Source organism: Anomaloglossus baeobatrachus, chromosome 2, assembly GCF_048569485.1.
Source record: "Anomaloglossus baeobatrachus isolate aAnoBae1 chromosome 2, aAnoBae1.hap1, whole genome shotgun sequence".
Taxonomy (NCBI): domain Eukaryota; kingdom Metazoa; phylum Chordata; class Amphibia; order Anura; family Aromobatidae; genus Anomaloglossus; species Anomaloglossus baeobatrachus.
The window spans coordinates 546,411,802-546,430,705 of record NC_134354.1 but is presented as its reverse complement, the minus strand read 5'-3'; the positions used below and the strand labels follow the sequence as shown (position 1 = coordinate 546,430,705).

At 49.0% G+C, this 18,904-nt stretch overlaps 1 protein-coding gene across 1 annotated transcript in view; it reads left to right on the top strand.

Annotated features, from left to right (window-relative positions):
• The window catches only part of COL4A2 (collagen type IV alpha 2 chain), a 359,463-nt gene that overhangs the window by 239,021 nt on the left and 101,538 nt on the right, over positions 1-18,904 (top strand). The window contains exons 26-27 of the mRNA XM_075336673.1: positions 8,085-8,268; positions 11,932-11,967. Coding sequence (XP_075192788.1) covers positions 8,085-8,268; positions 11,932-11,967 — 220 coding nt within the window. The remainder of the gene's footprint in view (positions 1-8,084; positions 8,269-11,931; positions 11,968-18,904) is intronic.

Genomic DNA, 18,904 nt, shown 5'->3' with positions numbered 1-18,904 from the left:
GCTAGATGATACGATGAACGAGCGCAAAAACGTCGTTATCGTATCATCGTTGCATTCACCGACATTTCCATAATGCCGGTGCCGCGACAGGTACGATGTTGTTCCTCGTTCCTGCGGCAGCACACATCACATCTCCTTACCTGCCACCGGTGGCTATACGGAAGGAAGGAGGTGGGCGGGATGTTTACATCCTGCTCATCTCCGCCCCCCTGCTTCTATTGGCCGCCTGCCGTGTGACGATGCTATGACGCCGCACGACCCACCGCCTTAGGAAGGAGGCGGGTCGCCGGCCAGATCAACGGTCGCAGGGCAGGTGAGTGCATGTGAAGCTGGCGTAGCGATAGTTTTCGCTACGCCAGCTATCACAAGATATCGTACCTGCGACGGGGCGGGGACTATCGCGTGCGACATCGCAGCATCGGCTTGCGATGTCGCAACGTGCAAAGCTCGCCTAAGTCACCACCTACAACTGTACTATAATCTCTCACATGTACTACAGGACTGATATAAACCACTATATGATCACCATATGGCGGTAATATCAGTGTTGGCCTTTGTGTAGATTTATTTTCAGTAACAGCGTGGTCATCTGCTGAGGTTCCTCTATACCCATTATTAAGTCGTGCTACTATAGTTGTTACCTGGTTAGGGACCCATTCAGATGTATTTATGCATTTGTGTACTTGTGTTACAATGGGAAACATGTTGGTAATATAAATCAAAATAGATTAATAAAAAAGATTTTGGAGTAATCATATCTCATAAAAATATAAAAATACACAAGGTCAAAAGAGACTGACAATAATTAGGTGAAGCACTGCAAGTATACAAGGAAGGGTAGGTGCTGACTAGCTTTACTAAGGCTTCAGCTGCCCTTTTTTGTAAAAAAGACAGAACTTGCTGAGGCTCCACTGCACGTGTGAGCATAGCCTTAACTGCAACCAGCCATTTACTAGATATGGTCATTTGTGACCCTGTAAGGGGTGGGCAGACCCCTTACAAAGAAGCCCAGTATCCCCCGGAATGTTGGTGTTATTTAATAAAAATGTTTTTATTGTTCATGCACTGTTTTAGTGGGTCCCCCTAGTGGCCGGGTGGGACGGCTGTCTCACAGAAACAGGTGGTAGGAGGAGCCGGCAGCAGAAAGGGGAGGGAGGAGTAGTGTTGTGGAGAAAAGTGTGAGATCCAGAAGGCAGTTGTGTCTGGGACGGGAGAAAAGAAGCAGAGCAGGGGCAGAGTGTGGGAGCTGGACGAATAGAGAAGCCGGAGAGAAAAGGAGCGGGCGGAACCTCAAAGTGCGAAGCAGTACCGGTGTGGGTCCGGTTCTGTGGGTAGCCATAGTGGGAGCCAGGTGAAGAAGATTAGCCGGGCACATCCCCACTGGAGGAGACGTCAGGACAGGCTTTCCCCCAGCTAAAGAAAGCGTGAAGTCATCTGTAACTGCCGGTTGTGTGAAGAGTTGTGTAATAAAGAATGTCTTTTATTTGCACTGAACCATGCCTGGAAAGTGTTTGTACGTCGGACGACATCTGCACCACCACACTCTGCCCCACCAAGACATCTCCTGTCCCGATAGTGACGGCAGAGCCAGGGGTAAGCCTGAGAGAAAAAGGGGCCATGACTACAATCCCCGAGGTGCCCCTGGCACCCCGTTACATGTGGCGTAGTCGGCAGGATGCGGATTATATGCAAGGGGTCCCGACCCAAGAAGACGGAGACCAAGTGGTGCCTAGGACACAGGATCCAGATTATTGGAGAAGAGTCCCGATCCCTTGGTGGGAAGAAGAAGTAGTGCCTAAGGCGTTGGACCGGGCACAAGATGGCGGCAAGATGGCCGTCGTTGTGACGGGGTGTACAGCAGAGCAAGGAGAGACAACAGGCCGAGGAACGATCCAACAGGTTTATTCACAAGAACACTGGAACAGCACACGATAAGTCCACGTAAAACAGATTCGGGGGCCCTTCCCGACAATCCTCGGACCGGATTACAAAGCAATCGTCCTTACAGTAGTCCAAAGAGTTCCACACAATCCCACGGGCCGCCACACAGGCCTAGCTCCGTCCGTGTCCACAGCCACACAGGCTGGAGCTCCTGCTCCCTTCAAGTTTCAGCTCACTCTGAAGTTACAAAAAAAGGAAATGCATTGTCTGTGCTCCTTGACCAGCCCACCATGTTCAGGGGGTGGGGGTCACACATCCTATCATCAATGGTTTGGTCCATCACAGGGCTCCGATATGTCTGCCAGCCACAGTAGATGAAGGGATCCCCTGCTGTGCAGAACAATGACTATTCCTTCACTGGCCAATTCAATTACAGATTAGATACACAACTCTGGAAAGAAGAGGACAGGCTATTTACATAATCACATTAGATGCCCAGACTACAATGGTATGAGAGAGACACATTGAGATCAGTAGCTCCCCCAAGGAAATACATGAATTACAACTAATACAACCAGGGAAATATGCATATCATGACATAGTATCACAGCATATACAGTGAGAGGGTAAATTACATCTTCACAATCCCTCCCCCTCCCAACTTGTGTACGTACTAGGGACCTCTACAGGTCACTGGTTAAGTACACACAGGCAGAGCGTTACTTACATGTGGCTTCATGCAGCCACGAATTGGCATCGTAGCTCTCCCACATCATTGCCCAGGAGAACAGCTGCAGGCAGACCACCCATCACCCCAACCACACATCGCTTGACCCCAAAACCAAAGTTCAGATCCACAGTGGCTGTGGGAATAGTCCTCCATTGTCCACCAGCCAGTTCAATAACAATCCCAGGTCCTCTATGGATTGCCTCAGGCCGAACCACTCGGGGATCAGCCAGTGTGAGGAAAGCACCCGAGTCACAAAATCCAACAAGTCTCTGTCCATCCAGCACAACCTCCTGCAAGTGCTTACCTCGATGAGCAGAAGTCGTCATAACTGCGGGTCGCACCCCGTAAACTCCTGGTGGTGCAACATGGGGGGCTGAGTCACTAGGCCAGTCCTCACATAACGGTGCCACATCTTCCTCCATGGCACTGGGCTGTAAATAATTAACAATCCGATTGGGTGCAGGATCAGTCCTCATTTGAACAGCTGGGCAGGAGACTTGCCGATGCCCTGGCTGTCCACATTGATAGCATCTGAGCTGGGTCTCCCTCCATCCAAGGCGTCCTCTTGGGTAAGGGGTAGGGGAACTTGGAGGCCGGCTCCCACCTGAAGGTGCTGTAGGGGTTTGAGGATGATTCCTCCATGGCCTGGCTGGGCATGAGGCCTGCAAATGCCCGGGATGCCTACAAACATAACACCTGCGCTCTGTTACTTCCTCTCCCCGGCGTATTCCAGAAAGTGCAGTAGAAGCAACTGGAGGCACATTAACACGGGTATCAACATGTGGTGGCTTAGAGGAACGGGGAACAATGGGGACAGAATAACTGGGGGCATCCGGTGTTGTGGAGCTGTTAGGCGTCTCTCCATCCTCCAACAGAATCCTCCACTGAGGCTTGATGGTGAGAGCCTCATCAGCGAGAGCAGCAGCTTCCTCCACTGTTGCTGGTTTTCTCTCACGCACCCATTCCCGGATCTCAGCGGGGCACTGGGCAAAGAATTGTTCTTTTAGGATGACCTGCAGGAAGGTCTCCCAAGATAAGGCCTCCTCTGCCTCCAGCCAGCGATTACATATTTGTTTGAGTCTATGAGCATATATCTTAAAAGACACTTCCCCATCACAGGCTAAAGCACGGAACTGAGTCCTGTAAGTGTCTGGGGTCACAGCATAATGTTCTAGAATAGTCTGTTTAATATCCGCATACTCACAGTTCCACCGAGGGTCCATAGCTCTATAGGCTTCAGCAGCTCCCCCCTCTAGAAGCCCAACCAGATGCCGGACGCGCTCCCTTTCTGGGACTTCCATTAATCGACACTGATGCTCAAAGTCCTGGAAGAAGCCCTCAATGTCACCAGCAGCCTCATTAAACTGCTTGAAGTCTTTGCGGGACACTCTGGGAAGTTCCCTCATGATGGGTGCTGGGGTTACAGTCTGTCTGGAACCTCTCGCGGCTTCCACAGCGAGCTGCTTATCCAGCAATGCCATCTCCTCCATCCTGCGCTCCTTCTCTTCAGCTCCACTCATGGCCTCCCTCTTATCTTCTATGGTGGCCTCATCTCCAAGCAGTGCCATCTTTTCCTTGTACCACACAATCCATTGACTTTTTTGGGTATTTACCTCCAGCTCCCGTCTTTCCTCCCTTTGCTGTGAGGATCCTTCCTCCACATCATTTTGCGAGCAGACTCCTTCTAGCGCCTCAATCAGCTGCTCCTTGGAGAGTTGTTTGAAACGAACTCCTACTTCACGGGCCTTTGATTGCAGGCTCCCCAAAGTCCAGGTCTTGTACTCTGCAGTGCTGGTTCCTGATGTTGAGCCATTGTCCTCCATTCCTTCTGCTCTGATCCCACCGCTGCCACCAGTTTGTGACGGGGTGTACAGCAGAGCAAGGAGAGACAACAGGCCGAGGAACGATCCAACAGGTTTATTCACAAGAACACTGGAACAGCACACGATAAGTCCACGTAAAACAGATTCGGGGGCCCTTCCCGACAATCCTCGGACCGGATTACAAAGCAATCGTCCTTACAGTAGTCCAAAGAGTTCCACACAATCCCACGGGCCGCCACACAGGCCTAGCTCCGTCCGTGTCCACAGCCACACAGGCTGGAGCTCCTGCTCCCTTCAAGTTTCAGCTCACTCTGAAGTTACAAAAAAAGGAAATGCATTGTCTGTGCTCCTTGACCAGCCCACCATGTTCAGGGGGTGGGGGTCACACATCCTATCATCAATGGTTTGGTCCATCACAGGGCTCCGATATGTCTGCCAGCCACAGTAGATGAAGGGATCCCCTGCTGTGCAGAACAATGACTATTCCTTCACTGGCCAATTCAATTACAGATTAGATACACAACTCTGGAAAGAAGAGGACAGGCTATTTACATAATCACATTAGATGCCCAGACTACAATGGTATGAGAGAGACACATTGAGATCAGTAGCTCCCCCAAGGAAATACATGAATTACAACTAATACAACCAGGGAAATATGCATATCATGACATAGTATCACAGCATATACAGTGAGAGGGTAAATTACATCTTCACAGTCGTCTTCAAGGACACAGAAAGCGCGCGAAGAATTGGCGCCAAAAGAAGAGCCTGGGGCTGGCCGGTGCCGAAAAAGAAGTACGGAGTACTCCGCCCAAAGAGGGGAGGTGCTGGCCCCAGGATGCTGAAGAAGACATGTGAAGTGGGCGGTGTTCCAGAAAAAAAGAAGAACCGCCGCGGAGGGGTCGACCTGATGTGTGAGACTGGGGGTGGAGTATCCCCAAGAGCAGGAAAAGTAAGCCCGCCTCCACTTCCTCCAGCATCTCCACCGACCCTGACGCCCTTACCAGAGACACGTACTGCAGGCAAGATGGAGAACTCCGAGGGACAACAAGCTGCGTTGGTCGCACCTGGTCTGGACAGAAGACACCAGAAGCAGATTGCGGCTGCGGCTGCGGAGGGATTTCCCTCTCACTTACCGGCTGTGCCCGGAGGACCGGGGCGGGCCACAAAAGTGACCTGGGTTACGACCTGGGACGCCGTGACCGGAGAGACCACGACCGAGGTCCGAGCGACGTACACCGCTCAGCTGCCGTCGGGGAACCGGCCCCTGGGAACCCCATACCCATACCTGGAGATACCCCCGCCAGTCGCGGTGGGATCTTCGACACACGTTCCAGTTCCGGCTCCGGAAGAATCACACGCCCGGAAGCTAGAAAGGGACGAGTGGGGTTTCTTTTGGGACCCAGTACAGCCGTCACCCCTGCCTCAACGAAAGTCCCCATCCCCAGAACCGGACCCGGGACAGGAGAGGCTGCTGGCCGAGACCGTGGCCCGGGAAATGATGGCTGGTCCCCGGAGTGCGGAGTTCGAACAACAGTGTACCGTAGGAACTGTGGTAAAGTTTAACCAGAAGGAGGGGTATGGCTTCATCGAGGATGAGGAAACCGTTGACCACTACTTTTATAACCGGGTGAACCTGGACGTTGAAGGCCTGCCGCAACGCCTGCACACTTTATATCCGGGAGAAAAGGTGCGGTTTATGAGAGAGGTGGGATGCCGAGGCCTCTTTGCGGTCGGAGTGACCCGGATGCCTACTACCCAAGAGGCTGCTCAATGGCAGCAAGAACTGGAGTGGGAGGAATGCCAGTACCGGCGGCGGGCACAGCAAAGACCGATACTAGCTGAGCTCTCCCACCCGAGACGCACACTGGCCGTAGCCCCGGAAGTCCTGCCCGGACCGAGCGCTGACCCAGAGAAGGGAACCCCGGCGGTGCTGGCTATTCACCAAAACCTGACTACTCATCCGGTAATCGTCATGGGCAGCCCCCAGCCGTCCCGTGCAGCGACCCCCTCACCCCCGTCGGGGGTAGAAGAGACAAAGCCGGAGACTGAGACAGCGGAGCAACCCGCCAATTACGAACCCTTCCGGAGGCTGCGCCGGTTGCCCGGGCAGTCCTTGTCGGATTACGTGAAGGCCCAACGAGCCGAATGGCAACGTGCCTATCATCCGGAGTGAATTTTCAAGACCGGAAGATGGCGGGCCTGTTTTTGTTAAACACCGGCGTTGTTTTGAGCCGGAAGAAGTTTTGCTGTTTGTAACCGTTCAAGTTGCTGAGCCCGGAGAGAGCCTGATGCTGGACTGAGCCAGGGGCTCCCTCCGCGTCGTTAAGAAGATTTCGCCGAGTTGTGTTCCTGCCGTCTAAGACCGGGAGTGCTGCAAAAGCCTCCGGGCAGAAACTCTACTAAGACCGGGAGTGCCTGCCGAAGGCCTCCGGGCACGACTAAGACCGGGAGCTTCCAGGAGGGACTCCGGGCGCCGGACTGGTGCGCCCCTTGCGGTTGCCCAAAGGTGAACATGTTCATAGTTTTAATTGCAATGACTTTTCCATATAAATGTGTTTTTAGGTTTGTGCCTTGCCGGGAGGCTTAGGCTTAAAGAGGGGAGGTATGTAAGGGGTGGGCAGACCCCTTACAAAGAAGCCCAGTATCCCCCGGAATGTTGGTGTTATTTAATAAAAATGTTTTTATTGTTCATGCACTGTTTTAGTGGGTCCCCCTAGTCACCGGGTGGGACGGCTGTCTCACAGAAACAGGTGGTAGGAGGAGCTGGCAGCAGAAAGGGGAGGGAGGAGTAGTGTTGTGGAGAAAAGTGTGAGATCCAGAAGGCAGTTGTGTCCGGGACGGGAGAAAAGAAGCAGAGCAGGGGCAGAGTGTGGGAGCTGGACGAATAGGGAAGCCGGAGAGAAAAGGAGCGGGCGGAACCTCAAAGTGCAAAGCAGTACCGGTGTGGGTCCGGTTCTGTGCGTAGCCATAGTGGGAGCCAGGTGAAGAAGATTAGCCGGGCACATCCCCACTGGAGGAGACGTCAGGACAGGCTTTCCCCCAGCTAAAGAAAGCGTGAAGTCATCTGTAACTGCCGGTTGTGTGAAGAGTTGTGTAATAAAGAATGTCTTTTATTTGCACTGAACCATGCCTGGAAAGTGTTTGTACGTCGGACGACATCTGCACCACCACACTCTGCCCCACCAAGACATCTCCTGTCCCGATAGTGACGGCGGAGCCAGGGGTAAGCCTGAGAGAAAAGGGGCCATGACTACAATCCCCGAGGCGCCCCTGGCACCCCGTTACAAGCCTTTTTTACAAAGTGTAACAAAATGTTTGGTAGGTGTAGCAGCATCACTGATATTTCTTCATCTGTAGAGAATTGAAGCATATTTACACTTTATAGTGTTTTTATAGCTGTGAACCCTACACTTCTCTGTCTTTATACTTATGCATGTGCTGAGTTCTTCTGCCTCCAGATGTGAGTGCCTTGTGGGGACAGTGCTTTGAGCAATCAGTGAGAGTCTCAGGACCTGGATCCCCACTGTTGTAAAGAATGTGCAGGGACATAAAATATTCACAAAACCACTTTCAAGTGTAGGTACCCTCTAACATGTCCAAAGTGTTCAGAAAGTCATACAACAGATATACTTTGTTTGTTGTAGGGTGATGCTGTGAAAGGACTACTTGGCGACTCTGGGTATTCAGGACTTCCGGGTTCTGAGGGACCTAGAGGTGAGACTGGCCTGCCAGGTATTGGATTTCAAGGCCCTAAAGGCACACGTGGATCTCCTGGGCCACCAGGATTGAACGGATTACCAGGAATTCCAGGATTACAAGGCTTAACAGGTATTAATTGTAAAAGGTACTTTTCAGTGATTATGTGTACTGATCATTCATTCTCTAAATGCCTTTATCACAGACAAAAACTACTGTTTCAACATAGTTAGGCCCAGAAATATATGGACAGTGACCGAATCTTCGTGACTTGGCACTATTTTTTATTTGAAAAGAAACAACTGAAATGCAATGGAAGTGGAGACTTTCAGGTTTCACTAAAGTGGTCGAACAAAAATATCCTGTGCAACATTTAGGAATTGCAGCCATTTTTCTACAAAGAATCATCTTTTTAGGGGCTCAAAAGTAATTGGACAATTTTTTTTACCATAAATAAAATGTTATTTTTTAATATTGGAAGAGAATCTTTTGCAGCAATGACACTGTGAAGTCTGGAAGCCATGGACATCACGAAACGCTGGGTTTCCTCTTTTATAATGCTTTGCTGGACCGTTATTGCAGCAGACTTCAGTTGTTGCTTATTTGTGGGTCTTTCTGCTTTAAATCGTAACCATTGTCTTAATTTGTATTTCATAAATCAATAGTACACATGAAAATAAGCAACTATGCAATTGATCTTATCAGAAAAATTTACTTCCTTCTCTGACAGAACTGATCAGTCATTATCAAATTCTCAATACTGAGGTAAAATCTGTATTCAGTGAAGACTTTCCCATTACGGAGATGGCGGTCTATGGATACAATTCTATGTAGACAGCATTAGGGAGGAGCTAGAACTCCCCCCTCCTCCTCTCTCTTCTATTTACAGTGGACCCTTGGTTTAAGAGTAACTTGGTTTGAGAGCGTTTTGCAAGACAAGCAAAGCTTTTTAAAAATTTGTAACTTGGTTTAAGAGCAATGCTTTACAAGAAGAGCAAATACTCCCTGTGCACACTTCCGGTTCTGTCCTTTCACCGTGCTCTGACCTGCTCTGGAGGTAACTTTCTGTACATATGCACTGTATACAGTATACCATTGTACTGTACAGTATATGTCGCGGGCGGGGAGGAGGGTGTCAGCACACCGCGCTCGCCCCCTTCTGCTCGGGTCCGGCGGCCGCTGCTCAGTGGTGGCTCAAGCCGTAGGCCGGATCCCGGGGGTTTTCTCGAGCGACACTCCTCGCCCGTGAGTGAAAAGGGGTTTGTTGGGTGCGGGGATTGTTATAGTTCGTGACGCCACCCACGGTTGTGGTGATTTCACCACCGCTGCTCAATGCGGGGATCCCGGGGATGGTGATGCGGAGCAGCCAGGTGTTGTGTTGCCCCTCCGTGGGCAGGGGTTGGTGATCCCGGGGCCCGGTGATGGTTTGTGAAATGCTGGGCCTGGTGGGCGCAGGGACGCGGGGGCAGCGCTGTGCCTTGCGGCACTGTGGTACTCACTCAGCCTGAGACACGGACACAGTTTGTACGGTAAACCAAACGGCTGGTAGGACGGTCCCACAGACGGCTGCACCTGCACTCCCGGTAGGTGACGGTGATGTCCCTCTTCCTTGCACCTATGGTTGACTTGTGGTAGCGGTGGATTCCCTCCGGTTACCCGCTCCCCGACTACAATCTGGGCCGGAGGAGCTCTACACTTTGCCCGCAGGCGCTGGCCCTGAGAAACTGGTGCCCTGGCGGTGGCGATGTCTCTCTGCTTCAGGTTGAGCTGTTGCCTTCACTCGGGACTTGGTTGCTGGGGGATCTACGTCCCCTTCACTGACGGATTCGGCAAATTTGGCGACTTCTAGCCTTGCCGGGGTCCGAGAGGCCCCTGCCCTGGTGCTGACTGTCCTTCGGAACACTGCTCCAGACCACCGGGCACACAGCCAACGGGGTCCTTCCAGGAACTTCCAAACGGTCCCACTCCAGACGGTCACCGCCGTCGCTGACCTTGCTGTTCTGGCCCTACACAAAGCTGGACCCTTCAGGCTTTCCTTTCTTCTTGTCACCTCACTTGCTTTCCTCCTTTACCACTTCTCTACTTTCACTGCTTGTTTACTCTTTTCTAGCCCTCGGCTAGACTTCACTCTTGCCCTGCCTGGGCTTAACTCTCTCTGTTTACTCAAGCTCGTCCCTGAGCTGACTGCCTGGTACTTCCCGCCTCCAGAGCTGTGATCTCCTTGGTGGGCGGAGCCAACCGCCTGGCCCACCCCCTGGTGTGAATCATCAGCCTCTGGAGGAAGGCAACAAGGATTTGTAGTTTAGCTGTGATGTGCCTACCTGGAGTGTGGGGTGTGGTGGTGTTGTGACCTGTGACCCCTGGCTTGCCCAGGGCGTCACATATATACTATATAACATGTCTATCAATTTATATTTCTGAATACAGTATTGTACTTTCTGCTAATCAGTACAGCCCATTGCTTGTACTGTAATCTGCCAGTGCGGTATTCCTACCACACATTTGGCTTAGTTAGACCCTTATTTTGGGGAGAATAGATGTGTGTGGGGGGGTAGTTGTGTACTGTACTAGAATAAAGGTCATATTTATACATCATTTTTTCTCTATATAGTGTACGTCCTGCACACCAACAATTGTATTGTAAGCTAACATGCAGTTTAATTTATTTATGTTTTTTACTGTATAGTATGTTGTATTAGTGTACTGTAATAATTTTATATGAATACAGTACATTAGTTTCTATTACTGTAATAAGTTTCCATAAATACAGTAAATATTTTTGGGTTGTGGAACGAATTGTCTGTGTTTTAATTAATTCCTATGGGAAAATTCGCAATGATATAACAGGAACTTGGTTTAAGAGCACAGCCCCGGAACGAATTATACTCGTAATCCAAGGTTCCACTGTATATAGAATCCCATCAGCACCAACTGCCATCTCCTATCGCAGGTTAATAGATTTTTAGGCCAATACAAACTTTGGTTCACACTGGGCAGATTTGGTTCAGATGAGTGTAAAAAATGTGATATAATAATAACCAGTAAATTCAATAAGTGTTTACTCATTTAATCTGTATTTAGATTGATGCTACGTTTTTGCTGTTTTACACTTTTTTTGCGCAATACTCATCTTTTTATTTGTGCCTTTTTTTTTAAATCACATTTTTATGTGACCTTTATCTACAGTATTTCTTTTACCTTGCCACTGTGAGCAGAGTTTAGGGTTTCAAGATGTTTTCGCCTGGTTTATAATTTGCGACTTTTCGTTAAGTCGCTAATTTTGTCACAAGTGAACTCCCATTCCTCCCCTCGGGTCATTTTATGTACGCCTAGAATTTTGGCACAAATTTCCAAATTTTAGCAGAAAATGCAACCTTTGGCATTAAAAATTCGCAACACAGGTTAAAGAGAACGATAAAGATAAAATAAATGATGAATCGGGCCCAAAGTTACTGAGTAGATTAGGAAATAAAGTGTTTCAGATGATTTGTCAGTTTTGCCAGTTCATACAGTACAACAGAAAAATTGGTTTGCCTTTTATTCATTAACAAGCGCCAAAAGGAAATGTCACAGTGATTTATCCAATTTACCCAAACAGATAAAATCCAAACTAAGTGAAAAATTTGTTCATCTCTTATGAGGATATTTGTAACTTGACAATATTTCTAATGTCGGTTCATAAAGTGTAAAGGATCTATATACAGAGATAAATGTATTTATATTATATGTATTTATATATGTTTGAATAGATATATTCATTTATATTTCAATAATTTTTTTTATTTCTCATTATAGGAGATTGCTTTAAGGAGTCTAGAGATGGACACTCAGGTAATCCTTGGGCCACCTGCCACCTGCTGGGCACAATAACTATGTCTCTTCTCTTTATGACATTTGACCCCACGTTCCCTCCACGTTCAAGTGCAACTGAGCCTGCTGATATTTTTTATAGGTTATGTCTAGAGAATAGATTTTAATTTGAGGTCAACAAAAGTTTGTATGCTCTAAAATGTGGATTTTTTTGCAATTCATTACACAGAAATTCACTAGGATGGCGGCTAGCAGTCTGAACCATAGATGGCAGGCAAAATGTAAAAAAAAAAAAATTCCCTCACCAGTGACCTCCTAACCACATCCACTTCACGCTCTTCCTCATACAGTTCTCTCTGTGTCTTCATACCGCCACTGTGCACCGAAACCCCGGGCATCTTCACGCTAGGCTGGAACTTCAGGATGATTGCACTGATCTTAGGTCAGACATTTTATGCCAAGACTACTGCCACGACTAGGCCAGTGACAAATCTGAATATTTATATATATAGATATATATATATATATATATATATATATATATATATACTACAAGGTGGCCCGATTCTAACGCATCGGGTATTCTAGAATTTATTGTGTAGTTAATGTATGATTTTTGTTATATATATAGATGTTGTTGTGCGTAGTTGCCAAGTGTTTGTGTAGGGCTGTAAATGTTCTGGGTGTTGTCTGGGTGTGGGTGGGGTGAGAGCGGTGTTGTTTGTGTGTTGCGTTGTGTGTGTTGCGTTGTTTGTGGAGCGCTGTGTGTCTGCAGCGTTGTGTGTGTGTGGTGATGTGTGTGTTGCGCGGTTTGTGTGGGTGTGGGGTGCGTTTGTGTGTTTTGGGGGGAGGTATGTTTTGTGCAATGTGTGTGTGTTGCGCGGTATGTGCGTATATTTGTGTATGCTGCGGTGTTTGTGTGTTGGGTGTTGTGTGTGTGCGGCGTTGTCTGTGTTTGTGGGTGTCTGTGTAGGGCGGTGTTTGTGGTTCCCAGTGTGTGTGTGGTGTGTTGTGCGGTGCGCGTGTGGCGGTGTGTGTGTGTTTTGGGGGGAGGTGTGCACCCCCATCGTGCTCCATCCCCCATGCTGCGCACTCCCCATCGTGCTCCATCCCCCATGCTGCGCACCCCCCATCGTGCTCCATCCCCTATGCTGCTCACCCCCCATCGTGCTCCATCCCCTATGCTGCGCACCCCCCCATCGTGCTCCATCTTCCATGCTGTGCACCCCCCATCGTGCTCCATACCCCATGCTGCGCACCCCCCATCGTGCTCCATCCCCCATGCTGCGCACCCCCCATCGTGCTCCATCCCCCATGCTGCCCACCCCCATCGTGCTCCATCCCCCATGCTGCGCACCCCCCATCGTGCTCCATCCCCCATGCTGCGCACCCCCATCGTGCTCCATCCCCCATGCTGCGCACTCCCCATCGTGCTCCATCCCCCATGCTGCGCACTCCCCATCGTGCTCCATGCTGCACACTCCCCATCGTGCTCCATCCCCCATGCTGCGCACCCACCATCGTGCTCCATCCCCCATGCTGCGCACCCCCCATCGTGCTCCATCCCCCATGCTGCGCACCCCCCATCGTGCTCCATCCCCCATGCTGCACACTCCCCATCATGCTCTATCCCCCATGCTGCGCACTCCCCATCGTGCTACATCCCCCATGCTGCGCACCCCCATCGTGCTCCATCCCCCATGCTGCGCACCCCCATCGTGCTCCATCCCCCATGCTGCGCACTCCCCATCGTGCTCCATCCCCCATGCTGTGCACTCCCCATCGTGCTCCATCCTCCATGCTGTGCACTCCCCATCGTGCTCCATTCCCCATGCTGCGCATCCCCCATCGTGCTCCATCCCCCATGCACACCCCCCATCGTGCTCCATCCCCCATGCTGCGCACCCCCCATCGTGCTCCATCCCCCATGCTGCACACTCCCCATCGTGCTCCATCCCCCATGATGCGCACTCCCCATCGTGCTACATCCCCCATGCTGCACACCCCCCATCGTGCTACATCCCCCATGCTGCGCACCCCCATTCGTGCTCCATCCCCCATGCTGCGCACTCCCCATCCTGTTCCATCCACCATGCTATAATAGTTCTCCTATTATACTCAGAGAGGAGTATAATAGGAGGACTATAATAGGAGGAGTAGTCTTGGGGGGAGAGGAGTATAATGCCGGCTCCCTGCACATGTGTACCGGGAGCCGGTGTACGCTGGTAACTATGATACACATCGGGTAACTAAGGGACCTTAGTTACCCGATGTGTATAATGGTTACCAGCGTTCACCGACTCCGTCACGATCCCAGCATCGCAAGGTTATGTCTGGCGCTGCTGGGATCGTGACGGAGCCGGTGTATGCTGGTAACTATGATACACATCGGGTAACTATGTGTATAATGGTTACCAGCGTACACCGGCTCTGTCACGATCCCAGCAGCGCAAGGTTATGTCTGGCGATGCGTGCAGAGGGCTGGGCCAGGCCGAGGCGAGCGACCAATCCGTGGGGGGGGCGGGTCCAGGCCGAGCCAGCGGCCAATCAGACGGTTGTCACTGTAATAACACTCACCGAGACACAATTTTGGAGCAAGACAGACAGACAGATAGAATAAGGCAATTATATATATAGATACTATTCACAAAAAGTTAGGGATATTTGGCTTGTCGATGAAACTTATGTGAAATGTAAAAAATTCACTCTACAGTGATATGTTATCATGAAAGTAGGACATTTAAGTAGAATCATGGAATGATGATTTCTTCATCTCAAATAATATTTTGAAACAAGAAACAAGAACATTTGTGGGTATATCCCCCCAAAAAATGTCAATGTCCCAATAACTTATCATGTGGTCTTGAGCATTAATTACAGCTTCACAATGACATCTCATGCTGTTCACAAATCGAGCTATTATCTACTGAGGGATGGCATCCGACTCTTCATGTAAGGTGGCCCTCAAGTCATTGAGGAACAGAGACAGAGTTACTTATGAGCCTCTATAAGGTGACTCAGCTGATCCCATAGGTTTTCTGGAGAAAGTGTAGGCCACTTAATTTCAGGTACCTCAATTTCCAGCAGCTGTTCACTAAAGATGCGACCTCGATGAGCTCATGCATTGTCATCCATGAAGATGAAATTTAATCTGTGTTGTTTATACAGAGACACAATGACTAGATTAATAATGTTATTCAAGTAATAGCTTTTCACTGGACCATTCACAAACTGTAGGGCAGTTCTGTATTGACTAGAGACACTTGACCACACTGTATCACCATCACCCCCAAAGACTCGTATGGTGACAAAAGTGGCTGATGCATAGCGCTCTCCTTGACATCTCCAACATCGTTGGCAGCCATCATTTCTGCTCAATGTGAATCAACTTTCATCAGGGAACAGTACTGAGGCTCATTAGTCCCTCTTCCAGAAAGATAATGGCACTTGTGCCTGGTGGTGTGGTGACATACCCTTGCAGGTCATCTAGCATGCAGACGACACTGATATAAATGATTTCGAATGGTCTCATGTGACAGTTGGGTGCCTCTTATCTCCATTAAATGTGCCTGGAGTTATGTGCCATTTATCATCTGGTTCCGAAGCACATTGTGCACAATAAAGCGGCCATCAGTGAGTGATGTGGACAATGGATGTCCATTTCTATGTTTTTCTGTGACTCTTCTAGTCTCTCTGTATCTCTTTTGCAACCTGCTGATGACACTGTAAGCTCAGAGGCCACTTCCGTCTGAGAACATCTTGCTTGAAGCCTCGCAATGGCAAGGTACAGTTGATCAATTGTTAGGTATGGTCTTGGTCTTATGATGTCAAAATGTGAACAGCATGATGATGAGGACTGTTGAAATACCAATTCTAATTAAATCTTGAAATTTATTGGGTGATTTATATTTATGGATGAAACAACTGTTATGAATTTTGCCATTAAGCTCCTTTTTAGAGAACAACAAGTTGTGCAAAGATTACTGAAACATTCAATCTAGCTCCCCACGGGGGAGGTGGTTAACCTACTCGTTGCCGGGCAGTTGCGGGTCGGGTCAGGCGATGTCACGGGTGGCCTTGCCCGGTTCCGTTGCCCCGAGGCGTACAGTAAATGGTGAGGGAAGGGAAAGTTTGTTGTGATGCTACCTGTGGTATGCGGCCAGGAAATAGCCACCGCTGCAGGATTCCTCGCCGAGGCAGGTGTTATGGCAGCCGGGATGGTGTCGCTCCCCACAAGCGGAGCGGGCCCCGGGTGGTTGTTGAGGGGAGGTAAAGGCCGTTGGCGCCTAAGCGCAGGGCGGCAACGCCGGGAAGGACAAGCCAACACAGTCTCTGTGGGTTCAAGGTGTAGTTTACTCACAGTTTCAGTTACCAGCCCAGTAGTACTGGTCACCGCCATGATGGGCTCTGGTTGATCCCGGATCCACGGAAGGTCGGAACCGGTGCGGTAGTCTCTGGGCCCTTCGTCACTGCGCTTTTAGTGCGGGTCCCTGTTACTTGAAGCACTTTGATTCCCTTCCGTACTAGGAAGAGTACCATTCCCTATGCCAGTAGAGTGGATCCCCTTGAGTTTGACCGTGATCTAGGCCCCGGAATCCTAGGTGCCACTTGGCCCTGGAAACTTATGTGGTCGGAGAAACATGGAACTCATCCGTCCGGCAGAATCTAATGGTGCAACTTGGAATTACACCACCCTAGGGTGCTGCTCCATGAACTGTGCTGGCCTCGGGAGAATAACATAGTATCTCCACAGTGACCGTAAAACTCCTATGTCCCACAGGAGCTACTGGGAAAGACGTCTGCTCACTGTCACTCCTGCTGGAGACCACCTTGTAAAAACTGTTTGTGTTACTCCTAACTCCCCCTGGTGGCTGCTCCTCCTCCTACCCAGGTCCTAAGCTAGTGGATTGGGGCCCCTGTTGTGATGGCATCCTGTAAATACCACACGGTTGGCAACCCCTTTGGTACCCGACCCTAGCCCAGTCCCCAGCGGTGAAGGGGCAACCCTTATGTGTATGTGGTTGTGTATGATGAAACCAGCACTGACCTCCCCTGGATCCATAACCAGCACCACACCCTAAGTGGAGTGCAGTACCCTTTGGCAACCAGAGCCTCAGGGGCGCCACATTGAACATTTGGACATGTGCATTAAAGAGTTTAGATAAGATCACATTAAGTTCACCTGAAAAGGTTATAGTGCATTTTAGGATCATCCTGAAATTTCACCCAAAAGCCAAATATCCCTACCATTTTGTGAGTAGTGTATATCTTGTGGCAAAGTCATGTAAGGATGTGCCATAGTCCAGGCTAATTAGCAGCATATCATGAGCTGTGAAACAAAAGTGCCAATCATAGCTCCAGAGCTTTCTCATGCAAATTCTTAATTAAAATGCCAAGATAAGGATTTGCATGATCTTGGTGGCAGTATGGGGCTTTCACCCCTTAACGACCGCGGGCCGTAAAATTACGTCCTTGCGGTCATAATGTTACTGCCCGCAGTCTGCCGGCAGCATCATGCTGCGATCGGCACACATCTCAGCTGATTTTCACAGCTGAGATGTGTGCCTGCTAGGCACGAGCAGAATCGTTATCTGCTCGTGCCATTTAACCCCTTATATGGCGCTGTCAATATGTGACAGCGCCATTATAAGCGCGATCGCGGTAAACATTTACTTACCGCCCGATACCGGAAGTCACGTGACGCGATCATGTGACTCCCGATAGTTGTCATGGTAGCACAGGGTCATGTGATGACTCCTGTACTACACCTGACTTGCTTTCACTTTCGCTGTGCCAGCGGCACAGCAAAAGAGAAAGAGAGCGTATCTGCCGTTTACAGCTGTGTAGCTGTGATCAGCAGATACTGCACAGCGATCAGAATGCTGATCGCAATAGCTCCCTAGGGGGACTAGTAAAATAAAAAAAAAGTTAAAAAAAAGTTTTAAAAAAATAAAAAAAAACCTAAAAGTTCAAATCACCCCCCATTCGCCCCATTGAAAATTAAAGGGTTAAAAAAAATAAAAAATATACACACATTTGGTATCGCCATCAGAAATGCCCGATCTATCAAAATATAAAATCAATTAATCTGATCAGTACACGGCGTAGCGGCAAAAAAATTCCAAACGCCAAAACGATGTTTTTTAGTCGCCACAACTTTTGCGCAAAATGCAATAAGAGGCGATCAAAACGTAGCATCTGCGCAAAAATAGTACCGTTAAAAACGTCAGCTCGAGACGCAAAAAATAAGCCGTCACTGAGCATAGATCCTGAAAAATGAGAACGCTACGGGTCACGGAATATGGCGTAAAACGTGCGCCACTTTTTTCGGACAAACGTCCGATTTTATTTTAACCCCTTATATAAAAGTAAACATATTTGGTGTCTACGAACTCGCACTGACCTGAGGCATCACACCCACACATCAGTTTTACCATATAGTGAACACAGTGAATAAAATATCTCAAAAACCATAGTGCTATCGCACTTTTTTTGCAATTTTTCTGCATTTGGAATTTTTTGCCGTTTTCTAGTACACTATATGGTAAAACTGATGGTTTCATTTAAAAGTACAGCTCGTTCCGCAAAAAATGAGCCCTCACATGACCATATTGACTGAAAAATAAAAAAGTTACGTCTCTCAGAAAAAGAATGGCGAAAAAAAAAACGGAAAGCGAAAAATCGGCCGGTCGTGAAGGGGTTAAACAATCAAACAGGTTTCCTTTTAAGACATTCCAGCAACTCTCCTGATATGTTTTTCCGTAAACACTTGCATTTCTCATAATATGACAGTTCTGGAGCTTGTTTTCTTAGAGCTCCGCATTGTGTCATTTTCCTGTTATTCCCACTAAAATATATTAATTCTGTGAATATGACAGAATGGCTGAATCAGATGAATGTATTAATAGGATGCATATTATTAAGACAGTCATATCCAGTTGTTAGTTTTTTCACATAT